This window comes from Platichthys flesus, chromosome 2 (genome assembly GCF_949316205.1).
Source record: "Platichthys flesus chromosome 2, fPlaFle2.1, whole genome shotgun sequence".
Classification (NCBI taxonomy): domain Eukaryota; kingdom Metazoa; phylum Chordata; class Actinopteri; order Pleuronectiformes; family Pleuronectidae; genus Platichthys; species Platichthys flesus.
Window position 1 is genome coordinate 21,499,126 of NC_084946.1, and position 27,186 is coordinate 21,526,311.

Sequence of the window (27,186 nt, forward strand, 5' to 3'; positions counted from 1 at the left end):
TTCATGCTCTCTGTATCCCTCCCTGTATAATATCTCCCCTTTGCCACTCGCCACTTACACATGATCTTTACCCACTCGTTTACCAGTAGCTCAAGGATACACGGTCCCTTGTCTTGGTCATCCTCCCCCTATGATCTCAACCCGTAACCTTTCCTCGAGCCCAAACTCCCCTTCGGGCTCCTTCAGGTCGGTTGGTCTGAGCTCTGAATTACCGGGGTTGCCTCGTCCTTGTTTCTCTGGTAGAACAAGGACAACACTAAAGGTTTTCCTCACCTTTTGAAGTCGGTCTCTGACTCATTAGCTGGTCGGCAGGGTTGGTCAAAGTTCTCATTTGTCAGCCATGCTTCAGGTTATACTGTTCTCTGTAAAAAATAGATTTGTTAAGGAGGAAATGTATGTATTACTGAAGTTGGCAAACACTGAACATTCACAAACAAGGTTCAAGGACAGTTCTACTTAAATTAAGTTATTTGTCACGTTTGTTAAAACTATTGGTTGCACCACCTCAGTATCATAAGCATTACCGTAAGCTTAGCATGGCTGTAGCATTAGCCAGCCTGGTAGCATGTTAAGGTAGCACTCACATTCACACAGGTAAACCATTTAATTTAGCCTTACTGTACATATACACAGTCCACAACCAGTAGACGGAAATAATCTCACGACCCAGTTTTATTTCAATGTTCTTTGGGTAAAGAGACCCTTCTTCACCTGTTTGAACGGTTTCCTGGTCCCAGTGGGAAGTGGGAGATTCCAACTCTATCTTCAGAGGGGGGAATCTGGAGTGTACCACCTTACAAAAAATTCCAGATGTGGTGTTTGAGCTGCTATCAAAGAAATGCTGTTTTAAGTGTCCATATAATATCGTATAGGGATATTTCTGTGACGGACTATAGGTAAAATGCTGATTGGCACATCATTTTTTTTAATTATACATCTTGCTGAGATTTGCTGATTGATTTGTCTGATTTCTTGTAGGAGGGGCTTCCGGTATAAAGTCGGGGGGTAGTTGCTCCTACGGGAGTTAAGCTTCGGCCGCATATACTAGAGCCCAAGAGGCAGAGGAACGGTTAGGGTCTCATATTTAAGTGACTGCATAAAGAATGCATGATATGTTGGTCTGAACCAAAACATTGTCCAGATGACTTTCCACAGAGCCATGTCTACATGCATCTGTCAATGGAAGATGGTGAAGATCTCAAATTGTCGACTTAAACATTTCTGATCTACCCTTTACGTTACGAAGCATGGACTCCCCTCAGGTTTAAACTAAGGTTTAAATCTAAACTGATCTGGGTGAAGCTGTCTAATCCACCAGTTGAACAAGTTCCAGCTAAAAATGTCAGCAAAATGTAATCACACTATTGTTTGCTGTGGTTTACTCACAGCCTAATTTGATTCTTTAACTATTAAGGCTCCTGTTTTTTCTTGTGTTTGTTCTAATTGTTTCCTAAGTGCAACTCTAATGGCTTCTTAATCTCTTATTTTAAATAGTTTGAATTATTCCATTCCTCCGTAAAGCACTTGGAACTGACTCTTTTTTATCATCTTTCAAATGAAATTTTAATGTCTTCTTAATGTCTTGTTTTTAATGTATTTCCATGCCTCCATAAAACGCACTGAATAGCCTTGTTTCTGAATGGTGCTATATAGATAAAACGTGCCTTCCCTTGTGACACCAGTGTGAGTGTGTGCACGTTTAGCACACACACACAATCTCCGGCTGAAGGCAAGCTGAGGTGAAGAGTGTGAGTTACACAAGCTTTGACAGGGCCTAATTATACGTGTCTCTAATGAACTCTAATTACTGACATCCACCAGTGCATCGGGGTCTTTAAGCCGAGGACTTGGAGTCATTAGGCTGCTGTGTTACGCTGTTCCTCCATCTCCACCGACTGTTTCCTGTCCGCGCTGCTGATGTGTCGCTCTGTTTTCTCATTCCTCTCTTTCCCTCTCTTTCTCTCCGCAGTTTGATGGTGACAACATGTACATGAATGAGAACAACCATGAGTTCCTCGCCCCAAACCAGGTGAGCTCAAATTGGCCCTAATGGAATACCTGCTATTTCATCTGCTCCTGCCGTGATGGCTGCTGTGGAGCCGCTTTACTTCCACCAGCGTCCACGCTTGTTAGGCTGGATGACAAATTGTTGCTACTCTAACCACCACAGAGTTACATGACGTCCGCTGAAAGCAAAATATATACCCATATTTTTTAATTAGTTCACCCATGTTATACACTGACAGATGTAATGGGTTTTGCGCTCGATTGATGAAGTCTTTCCACGGATTTGTTATTATGAGCGGCTGTGGTCACAGTGTGAATGTATTTCTTCTTGTCCAAGAACATGGAATGGAAAAACGTTCATTTTTTCTATAAATAGTCAAATTAAGACCTTTTAATACCAATTAAATTATAATTCATGACCAAACATGCAATGGAAGAAGACACAAAACATGAAAACACATTTATATCCTTTAGATTCCACCAGCAACTTTGAAATAATTCAGACACCCATTCTTTAACCACTGGCTAGAAAGGAATTATCTCAACACAGGAAATTTCTGACATTTGATAACAAAGAAGTTATTTATTCCTGAAGCCTGTCATCAAAAGTCGGAAAAGGAGAAATGAAATAGTGAAATGTATTCCTTGTAAATGAAAGTCAGAGCACCTACACCAGAAAAAGAGAAACTGATTCCACAAGTGCTTGGACCTTGTTCCTCTGATCTGACATTAAGCTAACTCCGCCATCGGGAAATTAAAACCTCTCGCTATATTCCAATCGTGCAATCTTACCCTGTGCTCTTCTGAAGCTGAGCAGAAAACGCTGCTGCGCTCTGAGTGAGTTTTGGCCTCATTACAAAGGATTTATGAAGTTTGAATGGAGGGGGAGTCGGTGCTCTTCCACAGAACATGGCAGCCGCAGCAGATACACTGCCGCACAGCTGGTTGTGAACAACTGGGAGACCATATGGTTGTGTTTGGACAGAGGGATTTGTGGAGTTTGGGAATAAGCCCATCTGACATGCACAGGGGAGCAGGGAATTTGTCCCTGTCAATTGCAATTATTAGAAACGACCCATAGGCTACAGTACTTCTGTTTCTGTTGCAGTGGCTGTTTTTGCTTTATTTCTTAACGCTCTGGTTTGTTGGACGGTGGCTCGAGGCCCAGAATGAGACACAGAGCTGCTTGTGCTGCGGCGTGTACAAGATTCCTCACGTTTATTCACATGTCTCTGACGGCAAATATGTCTGTCACACGGTGGTTTTCAGTAGGACAGCAGCGTTATCTGACAGATGTCACACGCAGATACTCTGCGGTCTGAACGTTTTTGAAGAACAACAGCTTTTTTATTGCTCAAATGTATTCAGCACATGAAGTTTTCACTGCAGTGCTGATTGACTGGTTTCAAGTCGTGCTGATGTGCGCAGCGTTTCCTTAGACTTAACTGGGGGACAGATAAAATACTGCAAATGTTGCACGCAGAGAGCGAGGTGGGGGGAAAGGTAGGGATCAAGGAGGCAGGAGACACGGGGAGTGGGAAATAGCATGAAACACTGTGATGCGATGAGAGAGGATTTCTGCTTTGCTCTGTGTTAGACTTTGTTTACTCAAGATGCCTTCATATTTGACATGTGCCGTGCTCTATTCTCTGCTTCACCAAGTTTAGCCTCTCCCCGCGTCTGACAGCTGGAATCAGAGAGGGCCTTAAGGGTGGACACATTCTACTACAACAAAACACGGGAGATAATGCAAAAACTCAATTTTGTGCGTCTCCTCTGCAGATTCCACATCCCAATTTTAAGTTGTTTTTTGTTTGTTGATAATGGAAACGTCACAAAGTGGTAATAATGCTAGATTTTTGTTAGGGTGATGTTATTGTTTGTTTGGTGGTGGAACAGGCTGGGGAAACGAATGTCCACTAAATCGATATATATATATATGATAAAAACCAAAGTGTAGAAACAGTTTCTGCTTTCAAGAAATTAACATACTTGACATTTTAAGTGGCAAAACTGGTATCATGTCTAATTAACTGGCAAACTAACTACTAATTAAACGTAAAAAAAGACACTGTGTTCAGTTCTTCTTCTTTCTGAGATGTTTCTGAAGCTGTTTCACTACCATACCTCTGCCAAGGAGAGTCGGCTTTGTGTGTGTGGCTGTTAGTTAACAGGATTTTAATCAAAATACCACTGGAAGGATTACAGTAACAAAATGGTGGAAGGATGCGGTAGTGTTCAGAGAAGAACCTATCAAAGTATTGATCAGGTAGTGCATCCAGCAGTGCTTTCATAATGTGCGTTGACATTGCGATATTTTTCCAAATGTTCATGCTTACTAAGAAAATAATTATTTTAAAAAATCCGACATGCTTAAGGGACAGATAAATGTGTGTGAAATTTGGTTTTGATCCAAATGCAGGTCTGAATGTAGTGAATTTAAATGTAGCTGTGTGGGTCTTGGCGGAGGTATGCCTTCTATGTGGTGCCATACTGGTTTGGAATCTGCCACAGCTGTTTGCCACCCCTACATTGCTTTAGCATTCAGTCAGAATACTGTTCGTCAACAGCATTCTCTGCATTTTTAGTATACATACTGATTGCTTCACTTTATTCACGCTGCATTGCCTCGTCAAACTGCAGCAATCAGCATGTGTTAAATAATTTCCTAGGTAAAGTAGGTAAAGTTGAGAGGTTTCTTTCAGTTAAATTAAATAAAGAAAACAGTAAATGGGTTTATACACACACACACACACACACACACACACACACACACACACACACACACAGACACACAGACACACACAGATAGAGAAAGAGAGTCAGAAACACACCAATTGCATTTAAATGCATTTGGGTCAGCGGTTCCACCTCCACACTGTGTGAAAGTGTTTTTTCTCAGTGCTCAGATGTCTTCCACCTCCATGTAATTGCTCTATTTAATCTGGCTCACCGATATCAATACTCTTTGTTATTTATATATTTACATAAGGTACATGCACATATACCTCATGAGCGTGGCCCTGACCTAGTAACTGCATCTAAAGGTGGGATGCTTTAGATGCCCAGATGGGTTTGTGCCCGTGATGAGTCACAAGGAAACAGGGTCAGTGCCATTGTCGTATCGATGTTCCCATGAGCATCATAGTCTGACCCTGCGCAGCTCTCTGTAGTGTTTCCTCTGGTCTCTCCCCCCCCGGCGGAGTGACAAAGTGTTAGTGATTTAATGACAAGGTCACAGATCCCGGTCTTGGCATCAACAAGCTCTTAGTCTGCCCCCGTGGCCGCTCGCCATTATCGTGGCAACAATGAGGAAAAACGGTAACCAACTCCAAGGTGCTCGCACTCGGAACCAAATCTCCACAATGAAGAAGTGGAAGAGCACCTGATGAGAAAGGTTTTTATTTGACCGTCACCCAAAGTGGGATTTCTCTTGCATACACTTAGAGCAGTGGAGAGCGATGCGACGAAAGATAGGGCTGTGCATGTGGAGATGCCTTCTCATAGCCCCGCTGCAGACCAAAGGAAACAGTATTCTTCATCAGCACTTTTCCTTGACAATGCCCTGCTTTGATCTCTCTCTCCCTGACTTATGAATTCATTTAGCAGAACTGCTGCTTGAGAGAAATATGTCACAGGGAAAAAAGAGGAACGAGAGGAAGAAATGGAAAAGGGGGTCGGTGGAAAGAGAGATGGAGAAAACTGCACGGGGGAATAATTCGGCTAATGGAGTGACTGTTTGGATATTCAGCAGAAGTAGGAACGGAGATTATGATCTTGCAATTAGCGTAACAAGGTTTTATTGATTGGCTGCCGCTGTAGCGTCTTCGCTGCCAAGACGCTGCATGTGGTTTTAACATGCACAGTGTGTGTTCAGCCCAGCCAGTCACACTAGTCTCACCACGAGCGGGGGGGGGGGGGGGGCAGAATCCAGCTCGGCGTTACCTCTGAGCCGCGGCCATTTTTTCCGAGCATCAAAGCCGAAATATTATGGATTGCGGAGTTGAAAGGGTCCGTTTGAATGCCCGACGATAAAGTGGACCGCATTTGCATTTTTCCCGCTCACTTTTAAGTTAATGCATTGCCCTCCTTCCCCTTTTAGTAAAACGCAGGTATAAAAAGGCAGCGTCTGGTAACGAGTGGGTTCGGAAAAGTTTGTTCGCCTGTTTTACATGTTGCGAGTAGAATCGCTGCTTTAACGGTGAGTTTTGAGGTCATTTCTCATCTCAGTTGTTGCTGGCTCAATTGTAAGTCGTTGCTGGCGGGGGATTATTAGGCCTGGTCCCTCTTGGGTGTTGTAATCGTAATGAGGGAGGTGTCAGCGAGCCAGTGACAGATCTGCAAGACACAGAGAACCAGTAACAGATCACATATCGATGGAAAATGTTTTTGTTTTTTTTCATATGACAGCTAACAGATGTGGTTGTTAATACATTTATGAGACATATTGACAGAATGATCTCATGTGAAGTCTTTTAAATGTTTTCGATGAAAGATCACATTAACAGATTTTAACACAGTCCGCAGTTTTATATCCCAAACTTCTCACTAACTCCAGTCTGATGAATCTGATTAAGTCGTCCTCCCTGCTCTCTCTCCTCTTTCCCCCACATGTTTCTGATGAACCATTGTAGAACACGATCCCGCCGTCTTTTATGTCCAACCTTTGACCAATCCATCACCTCGTCCCTCTCCGCTCTGAATTAAAGGCCCATTCCACCTCTCCAGTTTAGATGAGTAATTCTCTTGTTTGGCTGAGGCCCAAAGCCCAGCCAGCATGTCTGGGTCTTTGGAGGAGCGTGATTGGTCAGGTTCAGCCGTGTGTGACTGACAGGAAGCCTGCTGATTGGGGGAGACAGTATCTTTGGATCAGTACTGATTAAAGCCTTACGGCGGCGTTTTGAGGACTCCCGCCGTTCGGGGTCCCCGCGCCAGCGCCCTGGCCCTGCTGGTCTGAATTACAACTCAGCCGCATTAGTCTGATTTACAGCTTCCTCCTGCTGTTTAGATTGGAACTGGGGTCTTCTCCCTCTCTACACTTCCACCTTCCTCCCCCTCTTCCAATTGATATGCCCAGTTTTTGACTCACCCTCTACTTGTCACCCCAATCCTCCCAATCCCTCGCCTGTTCCCCTTTTCATGCCACCTCACCTGGTTTGTCACCTACAAGTCCCCCTGGCCTCTTCCCACCAGGTATTCTCCACTTCTTCTTCCACCTCACCTATTCCGCGACTCCCCCTTTCTGTCTCCCCGCTCTTTCCCACCACTCTTCTCCTCATCCTCCTTTTCTCCAAATGCCCCCCAAACCTCAGATATCGCTTCACCTTTCCTTTCCCAGTGCCTCTCCCACCTGCCCCTTCCCCTCTCCTTCTCCGTCCCTCTCCCCGTCTGTCCCTCTCTCTGGTTCGTTCCCTCCCTCCCTCCATCTTTTGTGAAAATGAAAACAAAGAGCGGCCTGCCATAATATTTCCATAGCTGTTCGCTGACGAAGCAGGGTGCGGAGACAAAGCAAAAAGATGTGCAGGCATATTTGTCGCGGCAGCAGAAAGATGGAAAGCTCTCTCCCCGTGGCCTTTTTACAGTCATTTGGAACCCCCCCCCTCCCCACACCTCACTCTCCTAGCATGCTCTCGCCCCGTTTAAAAGCCCTCTGTTTTGAAATACTCATCTGACATGGCACCACGTATAAATGCACAGCTGTATATTTGTGTAAGGCCCTCTCGCTGCCAAGCTGTCCATCCCCGTGTTGCCCCAGGTGATCAGATGAAACTAATGGCAGCCTTAATGTGTTTGTCTAGGCCTTTCACCCCACTGGAGAGAATGATGAGAGACCAAACACTCGCTCTTGTGCCAGATCCCAGGCCAGACCAATATAAGAGAAACAAAATGGCCCGTCTCTGTTTAGCCTTCTCACGGCCACAGAGATGTTCTTTTACGAATACATAACAGTTTGTATTAGACGGCTTTTCCTTCATAGCTGGGAAAAGGAGTCATTAGAGAAGAAAATGATCCATTGAATTAAGATCCGCGAGCAAAAGTACTTGGTTAATTATTGATGCAGTGTCTTCAAGGTATAAAACCCTGAGCCCACATCATCCATGTAGACTTATTTCCTCTGCTCGGAGAAAGTTGAAATGAGGTGATATAATATTTCTTAATAAACTGGTGAAGTGATGCACGGCTAAGATATTGGTACAAAGCCTTTAGCGAATTGCTTTTTACATTATAATTGTACATTACACTTGTATATTTGTGTGGCTGTTTTTTATCATCCAGATGAAACACAGGTTAGACAATACAAAACTAGAAATAAACAAGTGGATGTCATTTATTCAGTGCTGCCTGTGCCTTACTTGCCCCTCGATGCAGGTGAAGCCACCTAGTAGGGAGTTGGATTTGGATTAACAAAAGTAAAAGGCTCACTTATGCTAAGATTGTATATGAAAATAATTATTATGTCCATTTCAAGTGACCCACATTTTCCATGCGTCCTTGATGTTGTTGGTTGTTCAGCAACACATCAAATAGAGGGCAGCACTTGCAGACAGAAGACTCCGCCTATTTACATATCTGGTGTCGAGCATTAAATGAGCCTTGTGGGAATATTGTTCATATTGAAGGTATCGGGTCAAAGGAAAGTACGAAAGTAGAAAACATACATGATAATAATTGTCCGCACCAAGATTCATAGAGTCAAAGTTGATCCTGGCCATCTGAAGTCAATAAAGTCTTCAAATTGTTTGATTGACAGACCAATGTTCCTACCACCAATTATCAGACGCAATGCCCATTTCCCTGCACATGTAGGGATGTAGCTCAAACATAGTTGTGGATATGCTGCGATGGTGGAGCCCGCCCTGTGGACACTCTCTGTGTTGCATCAAGCGTGAGCTGCAGTTCAGAGCTCTAGTGAGAGACAGGGGGGTTCATTGACGCTGGAGAGCTGTCTCCTCCCCTCCCCTCCATTCCCCACCAGCCTCTTATTAACAATGGCACAGAGAGAACGAGGGTCCAGATGTTAGTCTCCTGCTCCCACCAGCTGTGCCAGCCTCCAATGCACAGCCTCATTGACTCCGAACCAGGGAGGGGAGACACTTAAGAACACACTGATACCGTGCACACACACACACACACACACACACACACTGAGAGAGATCAGAGAGTCTCTTAAAGTTGTTCTTTGTTTTAAAAAGAAAATCAGACGTACGTTAAGATGTGCAGTGAAGGTTTGAATAGGTATAACACTCACACTCACAGTTCAGTGCACATTTAGCCAACACATTAAACGACGCACACACACTGGCACACAGATGTACATGCACTCTCCCCAGCCACGTGCACCTCACACCCTCCTTCCCCGAGGGTTATTTGTGGCTGACAGGATCCTAACAATTCTCAGAATAATGCACGTTTGTTTGAATGACTGCGCCATCAGCGCTCCCTTTGTTATTCTCCACGTTGTGAGAGTCAGTCGGTACAGATCCACCAGCCCTTTATTGTGCTGCTTCTTTTTGTCCATTTACTTGTTCTTATAACAATAATTAGTTTTTGTCATTCAGACACAGAAGCACCATTGTCCGCATGCTAATAATAATTTTGACAGTGACTGAAGGAAAAGTGTAGATAACTGAAGAGTCACGGAAAATTAAAAAAAACACTTGACGGGCGACTGCTTCTTTTTTTTTCGGGGCCTTGTCGAATCTCTGGGCAGGTTTTTTTTTTTTTTTTGTCGTGTCAGCAGTAGCGGTGGCTCGTTGTTAAGCCGCGCAGAACAGACAGTTGTGCGCTGATGAGCGGAGCTGCACGGGCCCTCCCTCTCCAGGAGACATGGCCGCACTGAGCAGAAGAGACAGAGGGGACTGGGAATATCCCTGTATGTCTGCCACTGTAACGTTGTAATCCTAGATTCCCCCTATCAGGCAATAAGTTTGATTATGGTCCTCATTTGAAACGTTGGAGTCACCCCCCCCCCCCTCTCCCCCTCGCCTTCTTCCTTGCTCCTTCCTCTCCATTTTATATACGCCATCCACCCTCACGCCCCTCATCCTCACCCCCCCCCCCGTCACCCACAGCAGTATCAACAAAGCCATCACAATCACTCGGGATGACTATTGGGAAACCTGAGCGATCTTGTGCCCCAGTGGTTTGTTTTCCGACCGCATTAGTGGAGATCGCAGTTGAATTTTCCCCGACACTGGGCAGCATCTGCATATCATTAGTGCCGTAAAGGTCCCTCACTCCTCCTGTGGATAAACGGTGCAAACCAGCAGAGAATATAATATCAATAGATGATTGTTTCTGAAAGAAGAAAAACCTGTCGTTATTCCACTTTTTAAATATTAACCCAGTTGTTTTTGTCGGTTTCTATTTTCGCTCTGGATCTATTGAGATGTTTTGTCCCACATAAATGTTCCACAATAACAATGTGGTTGTTGTTGTTGTTGCTGAAAGCACTTCTCCATTAGCTTCCTCTCTAGCCAAAATCAAGTGCTATTAGACAGTGAGAAAGAAACAGAGACACACACACACACACACGGAGAGAGAGAAATAGAAAAACAAGAGAGAGGAGGATCTGTGACACATTTCCAGGGAATCAAATTGATAAAGAAAGAAAGAATGGAGGGTAAAAGTATGTGTTATACGCCGGAAAGTCGGTTAAAGCCTGGGTACTTGCATCAGTTTGCAGAGTGCAGCGAAAGCGTGCGAGAGACAGACAGAAATGGAGGCACAAGGGAGGTTGTGTTTATTATTTGATAAAGCCTCCCTTATAACCTCGGCATGTTGTGCAACAGCTCTGGCTCTCCTTCAACTCTGTGGTGTGCCACTTCAAATTAGTCGCTCGCGGAGAGGGCCTGCCCCGTCTTTGCAAAATGCATTAGTACGCCACTCAGAGCCTCATACAGCCTAGGGTTAAACACAAATTATATCATTTCTGTCATCCAATCAAATCACACTGACCCATTGACCTGCGAGATGAGTCAAATGCATAATGAAATATGACATGGCACAAAAGCTCTGATTCTAATCTGCTCTGACACGCGATCAGATGAGGATGACCCCCTGACCTTGACTGACAAGTGAGACGAGCGCAGGGAACGGGATACACGGGGGAGAGGAAGGGAAGGAAACATAAAAGAAAAGGGGGGAAATATACCCAATTAGAAGTGAGTTTTTTGTCAATGGGAGGCTAGTTAGCAATCAGCTCAGTGTCTCGGGTCAAAGGGACCGTTTGTGTCTTTGGACTTTGGACAGTTGGGACCCACGTAAATTTTTCTCTCTATATTTGCCTTCTTTTAATGACAAATATAAAAAGTATCTTCATCACAGAGCAGAATCGTTTCTCCTCACATAACTGTGGCCGGTGCTGGAGAGATAGCAGCTGGATTGTATTCCCCTCAGAAAAAAAAAGTGTCTTTGACCATTATTTCCATCCATCTCACCCCTTCGTTTCCTCCCTAGTTCTCTCTCTCTCTCTCTCTCTCTCTCTCTCTCTCCCCCCTGCCACCTCTCTCTCTTCCCACCCTCCCATACCATTCATTCCGGTCCCCCCAATCCCCGCCGCCCCCCCTTTCATGATTTCCAAACAGTAACATAGTGACGGATAAATAATGCAGCTGGGCTGTTTTACAGAGGGATGAGATGACAGAGGGATGGGTGGGTAGGGGGTGGATGGGCGGAGGGGCGATGTGTAGCAGCGACCAGACCTGCATGGGCACTGTGAAGGTACAGGCCACGGCCGGGGTTGGGTCAGCCAAGGGAGGAAGAGGAGCGAGGAGGTGTAGGGTGGCTGTAACTGGATCCCCCCGCCCCCCCCCCCCCCCCCCCCCCGCTTTGGGGCTGAAGGCTTTGTGGTGTGTTGATACCCTCTGACATGATATTGTAGCAGAAGAACGGGTATGGCTTTAATTAAGCCCGAGCTGATGGAACGAGATGGATGGATGGAGAGAGAGAGGGAGAGAAAGGCTAAAGGGAGGAAGAAAAAGGAGGAGTACCAAAAACAAACACTCCAATAAACAGGAATAGCAGCACTGCTCATGCTGTTCAGATTAGTAAGAGATCTGTGGAGTCTGACAGGCGCTGTTTGCCTCCGCTGTTACGTTTAAACAAGAGCTGTGTGTGTACACTGGTAAACAGGATCATTCATAAATATACAGTGTAATCTTCCTCTGGGAGAACAATGGCGGAGTGAATGAAAATAGATGATTCTCTCAAATTCTCCACGATGTCTTTGCAAACCCGGACTGCGTGGAGAGGGGAGATAACGCGGCCCAACTTCGTCTGTGTGCCCAGCGCCGCACAGGAAGGTGTTGGAACCAGGAGTGTCTGAGGTGATGGAAGTGGTAATGTGTGTGTGTGTGTGTGTGTGTGTGTTGGACTCGAAGCATAAATCACCACTGTGACAAAGCTCTCCAATAGGCAGATAAGTGCACATTAGGAGTGAGGCAGATCTGTCATCGTGTGTCTCGGAGCTGTCGGCCCCGCCCTCTCCCCCGAAAACAAACGCTGACTTGGGCGGAATCCAAACTGGTCTGCGTCTGCGTCTGCGTCTGCGTCTGCGTCTGCGTCTGCGTCTGCGTCTGCGTCTGCATCTGCGTCTGCGTGGCCAAGGAGCACGTGGCGTCTGCGACGTGATGTCACGCACAATTATTTGTTGGAGGAAATGTCCGCGTGTGTGTTTGTGTGTGTGTGTGTGTGTGTGTGTGGGCCAGCTGTCAAAATGATGTTTGTCAAATGAAGTCCCTTTGATGGTAATAAACTAAGAAAGCAGCAAAAGAAGAGCTGCAGCTAATTGCTCATTTCATCTGCAAATCACTGAACTGATTAGTGCGTAAAATGTCGGGTAAGTGTGAAATAATGTTTAATTCCAATACGCCAAACTTATAGAAAATTGAATTGCTCTTTAAGTCCAACCAACGACACTAATGTCTCTCAAAATACTCAATATGAAGTGATTATAAAAGCAAAAAATCCTCACATTTACAAAGATGGGAGCAGAAAATGTGGTTGAATAATGCTTACAATCATTAATCCATAATCAATAACATATTCCTTAAAGGTCGATTCAGTTCTAATTACAACAATATGGCAAGAATCGCGCCGTGTTTTGCAAATGCTAAAAGGGAAATAACACTAAAACGGATTATTGCAAATGATATTTGGCAGCCGAGCCTTTTATAGAATGAATAATATGACATTTTCTTATAAATTGGGTTATGTCCTGATGCCAGATTTCTCCAGGCATCACAATATTCTAATAAGAAGAAGAATGTACAGATAATGAGCCATTAGCCACAGTCGTCTCCAGAAGGCCTTGGATGCTCAGGCAGTGTTACAGAGGGAGGCGGAGATCTGTGCCAAATAAAAAAAAAAAAACACACGCTGGAAAGCTCCCCAATCAATGTGATTTTCTCTCTCAGTCCCAGACCAACTGTCTATTCATCTGTTTCTTTCAAATGAAAGGTGTGCTGGTATGTAGCACTTACAGTGGGGAGATCTGTCTCTTAATTAAAATGTTACAGATTGTGTTTCGCAGACCGAGCATACTGCGTATTGGAAATAATGTTCCCTACAGTGTGCGGTATTGATCAGAGGACGGAAAATAAAGGATTTTTCAGTGAGAGAATAGAATCTGTGTCACGCAGCTTTCGGTGGGAGTGTTGCCTGGACTGTTGCGAGTAAACCGGATGATGAGTTCCTCATAGGAGAAGAAAAAAGAAAAGAAAAGCAAAGCAAGAAGAGCAGGCTTTTGTTTGAAAAGCCAATTCCATACTAGGACACACGCTGGTCCATACAATCCATCAAATGCATTGTCTTTGTTTGGATTCTACTTATAAAGGAGGAAAGAGTATACATTAGCTAGAGTGTACATGTGGTTCTGTACATGCAATCTCATTCCGAAAAAAGAGGCGTATGAATAATTTATCTTGCCACAATCCAACTGGGAACGTCCTTGGTATTTACATTTTATCATCAAGGGCACTGGATGAGCCTTCACAGCAATCTAACACATGACACACACTCGGCTCCAGTCCCCGCCGCGCGATCAGAAGAGAAAATGTTTCTGCAGCTTGGATATATATTTATAAACCGAACAAACAAAAAAAAAAAAGGGTTTGATGAACATGCTCGATGATGACTAAGCGTGGCAGGATTTAGATTACACAATGGTCACCCGCAGCCGCAACGATATGACAGAGACGCACTGGGGCTACGAGGGCCACGCAGGGGTGGGGGGGGGGGATGGGGGTGGGCTGGGCTTGGCCTCGCACAATGGCTCCAGTGTGTTTACAGCAGACAATTTAGTTTCCTTCCAACAATTATGAGGGAAATTGAATCTCAGGAAATGTTCGTTTTCTTGTCCATTAGACCAAACAATAACACGGATCCCCACAGGTTTACAAACAAAAAACACATCTGTCTTCAAAACAGAGTCCAGAAAATGAATGTCAACCGACTCCGAGGCGATTCAGGACATGGTGGATCAAACTCAGTCAGTTTTCTTTTTCATTAGCTGTAAAGTGTAGGAAGATGAAAGTGTGGCGTTAATGCTGAGTCTGTGTCGGCATTCCTGCTTCACAATAAAACATTGCCAACGTCCTCTTTTGTGGTTGAGTTAAAGACGGGTGTTCGCAGGAGTTGAAGCTGAATGTAATTTATCTCTTTGCATTTACAGCCTGTGATTGATCTTCATTTAAAAGGATGGGTTTTAATACTGCTGAAAGCTGAAAAAATGTAATTTGCAAAGCACATAAAGGCCCAAGTCTGTGACCCACATGCACACAAAAAGCTTGTTCTGCCAACATTTGACTGCAGCTGAATCTACACTGTTTACGATTTCTAATGATGATGGAGTTTTTTTAATTTTAATAAGCGGAAAAATGCATTTTATCTTCCTCTGTGAGTGAGTAGCTTCCTTCAAATCAGAGATTAAAACATACTTTTACTGTATTATGTATTTTACTTGAGTTTTTTCATATTTTGAGAAGTGCCTTACAAATTAATAAAGATATGATGATTATTATCAATAGAAATAGTAACAGACTTTTGATTTACCCAAAGAAACATCTTTACACCAGCATGTATAGTACAACAGGGCTGAGGGAAACAAGGGAGAATAAATGTGCCCTGTATCCTCTCTCCTCTCCTCCATCTTCCCTCGCCCCTTATTTTCTAAAAGTATCTGTTGGAGAGATAAATGACCACTCGGCTGCTGAGGATGACAGCCTACACAAAGATGATATTGAATTGATTTCAGAAATGTTGCCGAAGTGACTGTTTGATGTATACCGCGAGACATGAATCATAAAACTTCTATTAAAAACCCCTTGAATGGCTGACACCAGAATATTATTTGTGATGATTAATTTGACTCAGTCATTACAATGGGAGTCAAGTTGGATCGTCTCAGACAAAATTGCTTTTCATTCCCCCCCCGTTGGATTTCCCTGCTATTTTTCTCTTCTTCTGTGCAGAACTCCGATCTGATTGGACTCACTGTGTTAGCGTAGCAGCAGCCGAATGCAGAGGCTTGACGCCCGTCGTCATTACAGATCACTGAACACCGAGTTTTTTGTTTCCGAAATGAGACGTTGAAAATTACACCCATCGGCTAACAAAACGACAGATCGGAATTTAAATAGATCACAAAGCTTTAAGAAGAATGGCAGGAAACTGAAAACCTCAGACGACAAGATGCTAACACAGTTAAACAAATGACTCTTGGTCCCGTCTGTCTTGAGCCTAAGAACAGTTATTGTGTAAGGATTAATCCTGTCTGTGGATTGGTTACATGATACTGACGTTGAGTGTTGTAGAAGTTTGTTTGTGCCGAAGGATTCGTGAATCAGCTCCCGATAACCCGAAGCAGTGCAGGTCAGGAGATCTGAGCGTTTCTAAATCTCGCCTTTTACCGTTTGATCAGATGAAGCAAACATTAGTTAGTACAGTTGTCGTGTTGAGCTTCTCTGCCATAAATATCCTGGAGTGCTCTTCTGACTTATCTAACAGTGAAGCAACAAGGTGTCCTGATATGTGAAAATAATGGCGGCAAACACCACAACATAAAAACAGAGTCAAAGTGTGTCACTGCACTTACAGCGTGGCTTTAGCAGTGATCCATTTTAAACGTTTGTCGTTCTGTTTCAACAATGACACGTAACTTCTAACGGAGCTCAGTGCAGAGGAACAGTTTGTTGGTTCCTGGCAGTGATTTAACTGTCGACAGTTTTTAGTCACAGAGCTTTTAGCTGCTTTGCTGCAGTTAAATACACAATAAAAACAACAGGATACACAAAACAGGATGAGCACTGAGAACGACTCAGCACTATTCAGCAACAGACATCGAGCGTCTTTCTTAATGTCTAAATATCTGGACAGGTTCTTGTTACCACTTTAATTTCCACGTTAAATAAAAACTGTGTATCAACCATGTCCCCTTCCATGTTCACCCATAGATTGTATACAAAGATGGAGGACAACGGATTGCCCCCTGGTGGTCGGCTGCAGTTGACGTCTTAAACCCCGCCTCCTTCATGTTAGCAGATGGGACGATACAAAAAGTTAGAATACTCATCAAATTATTGTCAATTATTGGAGAAGACAAATTCTAAGTTTGTTGTTTGGTTGTTTTATGCAAAAAATGAATGTTTTGACTTTGCGGTACGTTTTAAAGGCTGGCGTTGACTTCTTATCAAGTAGCTATATTTTGTTATTTATTTGCTCTTGCTCTGTGATGCCAACGATACAACTGGGAGTTGTGTACTCTGGAAGTGCTCCAGTTAAACTGTTTGCTCTAAGCAGGAAATGAATAGATCTTGGCACCAACACTATTCCGAAAACAATGTTTCCATTTGGACTAGAGCCATAAAGAAATCAGCTGTGGGTCGAATTATAAACACGACTTCATCTAACCCGACCTTTCTCTCTTTCTTCTCTCCTCAGAGCTACTCAGGTCAGAGTGGCGGCGGCGGCGGGGGAGGAGGAGGCGGTGGAGGCGGCGGCGGCGGAAACGGGGACGAGGACTACGAGATCCCCCCCATCACTCCGCCGAACCACCCGGAGCCCCCTCTCCTTCACCTGATGGAGCACGACTCCACAGGCTACCTCTGCCACTCGCTGCAACACAATGGGCTCATCAACCCGTATTCCTACCCAGAGCTGCCCACACTCATGATGTCGAACATGCTGGCGCAGGACGGCCACCTCGTTTCCAGCCAAATGCCCTCGGTGAGTAGCGCTTTGTGGAATGAGCGGTTTAAATGGCGGCGCTGTGGGACCAGAAATCAAGCAATTAAAACTTGTGATTACACTAAAAGTAGGGCTCAAACTAAACCCCTCTAAGACTTTGAAGGAGTCATTCTTTTTCTATCTGAGATACGAGAGGACATTAGGGAAAAACTTTTTCTTGCCTCATGCGTTTACAAGCACAAACAATGAGCCAGAAACTGGGTTGCAATTTAGGGGGGGAAACATATCTAGCACAGATTGGATAAATTTGATTTCCTCGATATTGCAGATAATCCAAAACAGCAATTTTAAGATAGAAACCTATAGACACCACAGATTTCTAACACGATACACCGTCTGAGCATCACGTAGAAACAGATCAAGGAATGAAGACGGTGGCTAAGTGGGGAACTGAATGATTTTTCTCAGTCGTCCCCACGTCAGCCGTGATGCATGGAGAAAAGGATTGTGGGCAAATCCATCAGCATCATATCTATCTCGACAGCGCGCATCAGTCAGTCCGTCAAGCCGTCCAACATGAATACGCGCTGATTACTCCCTCAGCTCCACAGAGACCTGCTCCTCCGCAAATTAGCATCTCCAAGCCATAATTGCATTCATGAGAACTGCAGGAAACGGAGGAGATTTCTATTACAACGAATGATGTATGTGCAGCGTATGTGAGGAGAACATAATGTAAAGGCTGCATAGAAGCAAAGCCCTGCTAGGTAGCAGTCATACAGTTGGTTAGCATTTAAGCTGGGTTTAATTCAATGCCTGTTTTTTTGGATCCTGCTGAGGAAGTAAAATGTAAATAATGCACTTTTTATTCACTGAATAGTTTTCATTTAACATTTGCATTAGTCAAATATGTACTTTCCCTTCGAAATATGAACAGATGTGGAGGATTTGTATATATGGGAGATCCCTCGAGTAATGGTCATAACATATGCAAAGATTTTTGTGTTCTAGGGTTTAAAGGTCAGAATTTCACAGCTTCATATTTTACTTGTTATCGACTGATATCATAAACACACACAGAGCGGGCTTCGCTCTGCAGCTGCGCCTTTCTGGGAATTTTATAGATCACCACTATGCAGTTAATAATAAATTATAGTATGTTTTATATTGTCCTTGTTTTAGACTGAGGTCTTATCCTGGATTAACAAGTCAGCAGCGCCCTTTAGGAAAAGAGAATATATTCATATACATTAAATACATAGATGCATTTCAATGTCAAGCTATATTTATTAAAGGGATCAAGACAAACAACAGCCGTCAGCAAATAGTCCAAATATAACTTGATAAACATCTGAAATATAACGTACTATATATTATATATAATGTTGGATTATGCCAGGCTACATATTGGATTCATGTGTCATTTATCTTGATATTCATTTCACATTTCGGTCATGACCTTTACCGTGGAGACAGTGGTTGATTGGCCAGTGTTTCGCTCGGCACTCAGGATATTTGTTACTGCTGCCGAGGACCAGAGTCGGTGGTTTTAACAGATTGAATGCTGCAGGTCGGGTGATAAAAATGCATGAGATTTGAAATGTTCGGCTGGCCTACGATCCACATGCATTTAGAGGATACGAGGCAAACGCTGGCAGCTGCCGGTGGTTACATCGAGGCAGAGACACAAAAGCAAACATGTTGAAATAAATTAAAGCTTTTAAAAAAATGATGTTTAGCAAGTAAACCTCGCAGATCTTGATATTTGGAGATAATTCAATGTTTTGGAACAGGCTGGGAGAGAAGCAGCCCGGCCATATAGGAGGTTCTTCTTCAGCGCTGGGCTTCGACTCCACTGCAAGAAAAAGAAAAAACGAAAGCAGCATATAAAGCAAACTCAGAAATTTCTAAATCAAATAGTCTCCACGGCGAAGCTACCAAACCGTGGCAGAGGTTCATTTGTGCTGAGAGCGGAGTGTCTATTAAATCGGTGCCTCACCTTGACACAGTCTGCTGAGCAAAGTAATTAAGCAAACTCTGCAGTTCAAACATGAGATGCTATCATTTTGAATACCTCACTTGACATTTATAGATAAATAACAAGGGTTAATTCCAAATGGAGACTGTTTTGGTGCTTGAAAGATAGAGAGTGTGAGTGGCGTAGTATGTAGATGGAAGTGGTATTTTGCTGCTGCTGCTGTTGACATTGTACTGTAAGCGTGTGTCCAAGTGTGTCTATGTATTTCTGTGTCTTCACTATAAACAATATATCTGCTGTTGAAATGGATCCACTACATCTGGAGGTCAGGCCTTATATTCAATCTTGAGCACATTGGAAAAAAAAAAAGGAAAAAAAAATCCATTAGGGTTCATCTTTCCTGCATCAGCCATTCTATTGTGGTGCTGCAGTGAGATCTGTTTTCATCAGGCAGATTCAATACGTGAGCTGGGCAATGAAAAGAGCGCAATAGAGTTGGATGAAGAGAGGGAGGATGGAGGGAGGGCGAGAGAGAGGGGGAGGAGGAGGGAGAGAGTGGGGGAGGCAAGACGAAATTGCAAAGAGGTAACTCTTATTCAAAATGAGAGTACACCAGCAGTTTTCTGTACCTCCTGGATTTCATTATTAGATATTTTAGAGATAATTCAGTTGAGTGAAATGAGGTTATTCTGTCTCCACAAAAGCCTGAGAGCCTCTGGTCTTTTAAATGTGTGCCTACACGATTTCCAGCGCGAGGACGTCTGAGAGTGCTCCGCTGCAGGTACAACAATATAAACATAAAAATAAATAGGCCGATTATGTAACACACACACACAAAAAAAAGGAGGAGGATTCAGAGGAGAGTGGTATCGCAGCGGCAGTCCATGATTCTCAGAGAGATGTTGGAGTAGATGGTGTGTGTTTAGTTTGAGGTGACGGGTTGAACCACTGGACTAAATGGTGTTTGGACGGAGATCCACCAGTGCATCTGACACTGAGAATTGACTGTGGAAGCTGGTAATAGAAAAAAATATCAGGATTCCCACTTAGTGAGAAATAAAGAACAGAAAAAAAAAACGAAGGAGGAGACAGATTTTTATTAATCCTTTATAACAAAGTCCTACAAATTCATGGAAAAGTACAAACTGGCAGTGTAATTCAGTATTTACCTAAGTACTATAATTAGGTTCAGGTACAAGTCAAATGCACCATAGCTTTTGTCACTTTGCAGATCAGACATGACATCTATGCATGTAAATGATGTACTATTAAAGTCTATCCAGCACTATATAAAGTAATTGGTTGAGTTCCACCTTTACCAGCTGATCCATTAAAGTGACGAACACACCACTGCTTCAATTCACAGTTATATCATATACATCAATCCGAAATGGGTAGTTTGGCATATTGCGTACTTTTACTTCTTGTACTCTACCTTTATTTAATTGGCCAATCGGGTAAAAATGTTATTTAGACTTTTACTTTTACTATTGAGAACTTCTGAGTTCATCCGTCATCACTGGAAACTTGTCTGAAAGCAGAGTCATTACAGAATATGCTCAGTAAATAACTAAACCAGCTGCAGATGCCAAACGTGGCTGAAACAGGAATAAATAGTGGGACTGTTTCCAGCCACGGATCCGTTTATATTTGCTTTTCTTGTCGGTATTTATAGCAGCACCATGGTGTATGTGGAATGCACAGTTTCTGGACAACACTGGAGGACTGTGGCACGGAGAACTATAAAAAGCTGCATAAGGCTTTGAGTGCAGAGAAAATACTGAATCAATGAATCGATCACAAGTTCTTAAGTCAGTGGTTCATGTCACTTATTTTCTTTGCCTACGATGACAATGTACTGATTATCTTTGTAAACATTTTAGGGAAGTGAAAGAATTTCTAACATGTTACCAACCAGATAAAAGCCGAACCAGAGACATGGGGTGGGCGGTGCTTGTATCGTGGGGACATCACAAATCTACAGAAGCCCTGAGAGCCCATTTAAGACACAGTTCCTGAATACAGGCTGTGTGCACTTCGCTGTTGATTTAGAGTTTCGATACTTTCACTATATTTGTAAGACCCAGACCTGGTTTTCTAATAAAATAAGATGTGGAAATCTTGCTTTCTAAAATAAGGGATCTTTAACTTTTCAATCAGGTTTATATTTTTTTTCTGTTTTATGATTTCTCTTTCCTCTGGTGACTCTGAAAACCTAAAAAAATATAATTCCCTGTTCCCTTTAAAAAAGAAAATTTCACTTTGCTGATGTGCATTGTGTTGTGGACTGAAGCCCCTTCTGGCCGAACCTGATATCTTTCAGAGAGCTTTTTTCTCTGACGCTCTGTTGCACTTGGCAGGGCATCTCTCTCTCTCTCTCTCTCTCTCTCTCTCTCTCTCTCTCTCTCTCTCTCTCTCTCTCTCTCTCTCTCTCTCTCTCTCTCTCTCCCTCTCCCTCTCTCCCTCTCCCTCTCTCTGTTAATGCCCGCACTGTCATAGCATCTACAAGTTCCAAAACACATTAGACATTTAATAGCCGTGCTCAGGTTGCATTGATCGTATCAATACAGCCCAGAAAGATACCCATCTCTGCTCCGGACTCCCAAGCATAGTGTCCTCATTGTTGTGTGTTGCACCTTTGTTTGCACTAAAACTTACCTATTGACAGAATATTGAATTAGCGAATGTATAGATATATTTATATGAGCCTCACACTTTGCATCTGCTGTGCATTTTGAACAGAAAGGCTCCACATTCAATTATGGGGTCTTTAACATTCACGTGAACTGTGCCTGCAACTGGAATAAATTATCTTTGACTACATATATTTATTTTTTCATGTTCGTCAATGGTGCGTGGAACTTAGCGATTAGCGATCATCCTAAGTGGCTGCAGTGAGATGTGTTGAATATGTAACAGATGATGAATGTATCATAAGCCGGGGGTTGTTATGCATAGAGGCTGTGCGTTAGCAGAAAGAGCCACGTGCAGCCTCGGCTCCATCAAACTCCCAGGTAGTATCTGTTATTTCTCCAGAACACACGATGGGAATCTGCCTGAGGAAGGGTCAGTTCACTTGTAATGAGGGTCGTGGCACCGTGAAGATGTGCCAGCTGTATTCATATTCAAATTCATACTCCTAATGTCTTTTGTTGCAACGTTTAAAGGGAGGAATTTCCTCACCAGCTCTTTATCTCCAGTTGTTGAGGTTAATTAGCGAGTATTAATCCCGTCCTGATTGTCATGTTAAGTTGTGTGGATGCCTGCGTTTCTCTTTTCTCTCCTTTATTTTCCTCCACGAGGTATTAACAGCTCCTGGCAGGTGCTCGCTCTTCAAGCCCGTGTGAATGAAATATGAGCTGCAATGTCAACTGAACTTGTCACAGACAAGCTTTGGTGAATTAATGATAAGAGAGCAGAGGTGTGTTTTAATGTGTTCTCCTTCTGACGGAGGGTCTTAGCAAACGTATTATCGCATACTGTACACCTGCTGGTTTTTGTATAAACATGGAGGAGAGAGAAAAAAGGTGGATAAGAGGATACAGGGATGCATTTGTAGAGACAAATCTTGGACCTAATATTAAGTCTGAAGGATGAATATTATATCAAGCAGACTGTTATCAAGTGAGTGTTCTGAAATATTGTAATTAAATGTGTTTGGACTTTTCCAATATGGACTTTAAATTGCTCTTACCTTTGCCTTTAAAGACTCTCCGCTCTTTGGGGCTTCGCCTCATTCTACACTTTTCATTCAGATGAAGAAAACCCATTTCTCCTTAGAAAGACCTTCATTTTCAGTCATTTTTAAAAAGGATTAGAGCGTCTATGGGAAATGATGGAATGTCTGTCTCTTTTTAACACAGTTCAACAAGCCCAGTGATAGAATGGGGCTTGTATTAGTTATTCCAATGTTGATTCAGGCACAGATGATTTTGAATGATCAATGCCTTGTTTGATGGCCTCTTGAAATCCGCAGGAAAGAAAAGGGAGGGCTGTTCTTTCAACTGCTTCCCCCTCTTTCACTTTTTTGTGATTATTTATTTTCAAATTGTCCCCTGGGCTAATGTTCCATTTTGGCATTTCACACCTCCCTCTCCCATAAATGAACCATCACAGCCATAAATCACTGGACAAACAGAGACTTGTGCAAACCCTGAAAGGCTCAGAGATTTATGTAACACATTCATGTTTTCCACTTCCTCATTTTAGTACTCCACTGGTATAGCCTAGCTAATAAAAGGTCCTATTAATATTTCCTGTTGCTTAGCAACGGCAGGCAGCAAGTAATAGCATTCTGTGGAAAAATAGATGACCGATAAGGAAAAATTCAATTCTTTTCTCATCTCCTGGGAGAAAGTGCCTTATTTCTCCGGCAATGTGATATGAAACTGTAGTTGTATATTAAGAAATATCTTAAAGGAAATGTAGGTTATTTTTCCAATTTCATCATTTTGGGGGGATTTTTATTGCAGCCTGTTGGCAGCTCATCTCTCTTCTCCACCTCGATAAAGTCAATTAGCCTATCAGATTAAGCTAATCAGAGGATAAGGTGCCGATTTAATTTCTCTCTTTTTAATCGGAAATCCTAAGGAGACGTGTTAATAACACAAGCACTGAACTTTAAAGAGAACGGCTCCGTGAGACAAATTGCATTTCATTTATATTGCAAGTGTAATTTAAACTTGCTTTGTGTACCGGCCAGTTGGTGCAGCTGGGAGAGCAGAAAAAAAAACCTTTCCTAATAACGCTGCATATCGCCCTGATCACAGGTAACAGAAGAGGATCTCTACTGTGACAATTTTCAATTTAGATAATTTATCACGTCATATTTCAGAAACAACTGAGTTGTGTTATCACACACGTGTTGTTGTCATCGTCCTCCTCCATAATGTAGATGCGATCAACTGTGGCATTCAAGCACAGAACAGAGGCAAAAGAAACAAAGGCAGCTTCATCTGCAGCACATACACAGTGTTATGAAGCAGATCCATTGATAAGGGATTTCATATTACACTTAGCCAGGGGCCCCTGCTGAGATTTATCATGCCATGAAATCGTGTCCATATTGCACTGTGCCCCATCTCAACCATCCATCAGCTCATTCTGCTTTCACCACCAGGAATATTTGGCCCTGGTGGCGGTGGTGGAGCCGTCCCATGTCATCTCACTCAGGGACGTCTTCCCTGCTCCGCCGCCAGCCACCGGTTCAACATAACCCCCCCCCCCGCCGCCGCCTGCCAACGTGCACAAGAAAGGCTTGAGCCAGGGTGATTAAAACACTTTGTGAATTCATGTAGTGCTGCGACCGCCTGAGACAGAGAGACGTAAGCTGCAGGCATAATTCACAGGCTGTGTCCGTAGCAGTTCCTGCTAATGAGAATTTATATAGTTTATAGAGATTTAGAGCCCGTTGCATTATCGGTTGGCTGATAAAAATATACGGCTGATATGAGTCTATCACACACATATCAGTGTTTATGTCTGCCGATATGAAAACTTATGTTTTACAGAATAAACAAGACAGTAAAACAGGAACATTTTACATTTATTTTCTATGTTATTTGGTTTTATTTGTGTCTTCTTTTTATTTACATTACATTTATCCTCATAAGGGTTTGATAACAACCTCTTAGAGATCATTGCCAATTTTTTATTGATACATATCCGCCCCCCAAAAAATCCATATTGCTCAGGCTCTACAGATATTATTAGATAACTGTCAGTTTGAATTTGATATTAGAATTGAAACGAGTGCCGGGTCAAACATCTCAGCAAGTACACAAAGTAAGTTTATTTATTATTATTTATTTACATTTTCTGATCTTTCCTTGTTGACGCATGCAGTTATCTTGCAGTGTAGTAGACAAACAAGTAGACACTTGTTTCATTCTCCTTTTAAAAAGCCAGGTTATTATTTCTATATCAGCTAAAGAAACTGAAATAATGAGCCTCCAACTCCCTCAGCGGAGACATGACAAAACCGTTTGCTGGATAAAAATCTACACACATTCATTTGTTTGCAAAGTGACGACTGTAGAAAACGGTGAAGATAAGTTTCTCTCGGAAAAGTGTGAAGTCTTTCTCCGGACACATGCAAATCCCCTCATCATGACCTCACACAGCACACACAGTACCGGGTGCAGCTTCGTCTTTTTTTTCATGTGTGTGCTCTTTCTCGTTGTTGTGTTCATTATTTCTGCATCTACATTCATGTTTTTTTGTTGTTGTTGTTGTTGTTGTGTGGGTGCACGATTGCACCCGCACACACAGACACACGCGCATGCATATATACACAAAGTGGGTTTGACACGGCAGTCAGGAGTCTCATTAGTGGGAGCAGAGGAGCCTTGCCTTCTGCTGTCAAGATTGTGTGTCCCCACCGCTCCTCACAACCGTCTCCTGCATGTCATGTCAGGCGAGGCTCTGATTCTCTGACGCCGTGCTTTGTGAGGTGAGCTCAGAGACACGCCCGGGCGGAGAGAGAGAGAGAGAGAGAGAGAGAGAGAGGGGTGGGGGGACAGTAAGGGGGAGAACAAGAGAAGGCGAGAGAGAGAGGGGGGGAATGTAAAGGGGGAGAACAAGAGAGAGCGAGAGAGAGCGAGAGAGAGCGAGATAGTGAGAGAGAGAGAGAGAAATAATAAAAAGGGAAGAGGAACAAGAGAAAGACCTGAAAGGGGGGGAGAGATAAATAGAGGGGAAGAGAGAGAGAGAGAGAGAGACAGAGAGAGAGAGAGAGAGAGCGAGAGCGAGAGAGAGAGAGAGAGAGAGAGAGACAGAGAGAGAAAATAAAAGCAAAGTAGGTTCTGACATTAGCAGTAATGAGGAACATGGAGGATGGTGCCGAGGGGGACATCATGACATTACTATCTGCAAATCAACCACTGCCTTGTTGCTGCCACAGATTCACTGGGAGAGGCGTTCAGGGTGGTACCGCACTTTACAAATCACAACCGGGAACATGAGCTTCTTTGTGCCATCGCTTCCAGCTATCGTTGAACAACAACAGTAACATAATTATAATAATAATCATCATAATAATAATGATATTAACCAACATAATATACAAACTACAGGAGGGAAATTCCAGTAAAAGGGACTCTATAATAAAATGTGACCTTTTTTTTACTCTAACTTTTGTTATGACTTCACTTCTGTATGTCTGCGGATATGTGTGAGTGTGTGTGTGTGTGTGTGTGTGATTGTGTGTGTGTGTGGTTGTGTGTGTATGTGGTTGTGTATTGTAAAGTATGTATGGCACAAGTTGAAAGTCATAGTTTCTGCATTTTATGAAAATGTCAGCTGCGTTGGCTCAGAGTCTGTTTGGCTTTGAGAGATGTAGAGATCGGGTGTTAAAGTCCATTTCAACACTTTCGACGTTGTGAGAATAAATTGCCTTTTCTCTCTTGGAAAGTTTCTGTCGAGACTCATAAGTATTTCCTGATGCCGCTGCCGCCGCTGCTCTGTAAGGTGCTGCTGTTTTTCTGCCAGATTAATTACCTGATCACAGTTCAGCGCTGGAGGTGCAAGAGCAGCCATTTAGCCTTTTTTTTCTTGTTGTGTTTTTGACGAGCGTGTAATTGGACCGATTGAAAGTGACCCGATGTTGTCTTGTTTTGGCAACACGGAGAGCGACTGCCAAGCTAATAAACAAAATGAGGTTTTAATACTTGCTTCGCTATATTCACTTGGCTGAAACTACACCTGGATCCCCGCGTCACATTACGTCTGAGTCAAAGTCCCCTTGTCTCATTGCATTACATCAAATGAAGTCATCTTTAAAAAAAAAACACACAAATTCTTTACACACTCAAACATGCAGGCCCTCCGCTGCCCATCATATCTCTTCACGTAGCATCTGTCTGATGTCACAAGTAGGCAGGGGCAGCGCTTTGCCTCTGCTTTCATACTTAAGTAGCGTGTGATTCATAAATCCACTCTCTTATTAATTCCCCTCAGCTTGTGTAAATGACCCTCCTGGGTATATATAGGCTTGATAAACCAAAGACATGGTTGAA

The 27,186-nt window shown here is 43.2% G+C and overlaps 1 protein-coding gene across 6 annotated transcripts in view; it reads left to right on the top strand.

Moving 5' to 3' along the window:
* Positions 1-27,186, top strand: part of tox2 (TOX high mobility group box family member 2) — a 95,672-nt gene that overhangs the window by 48,609 nt on the left and 19,877 nt on the right. For 3 of the 6 annotated variants that reach the window (XM_062405913.1, XM_062405886.1, XM_062405904.1), the window contains 3 exons: positions 1,970-2,029; positions 16,461-16,565; positions 16,948-17,232. In XM_062405913.1, coding sequence (XP_062261897.1) covers positions 1,970-2,029; positions 16,461-16,565; positions 16,948-17,232 — 450 coding nt within the window. The remainder of the gene's footprint in view (positions 1-1,969; positions 2,030-16,460; positions 16,566-16,947; positions 17,233-27,186) is intronic. The other 3 variants (XM_062405929.1, XM_062405895.1, XM_062405921.1) reach the window with 1 other exon arrangement.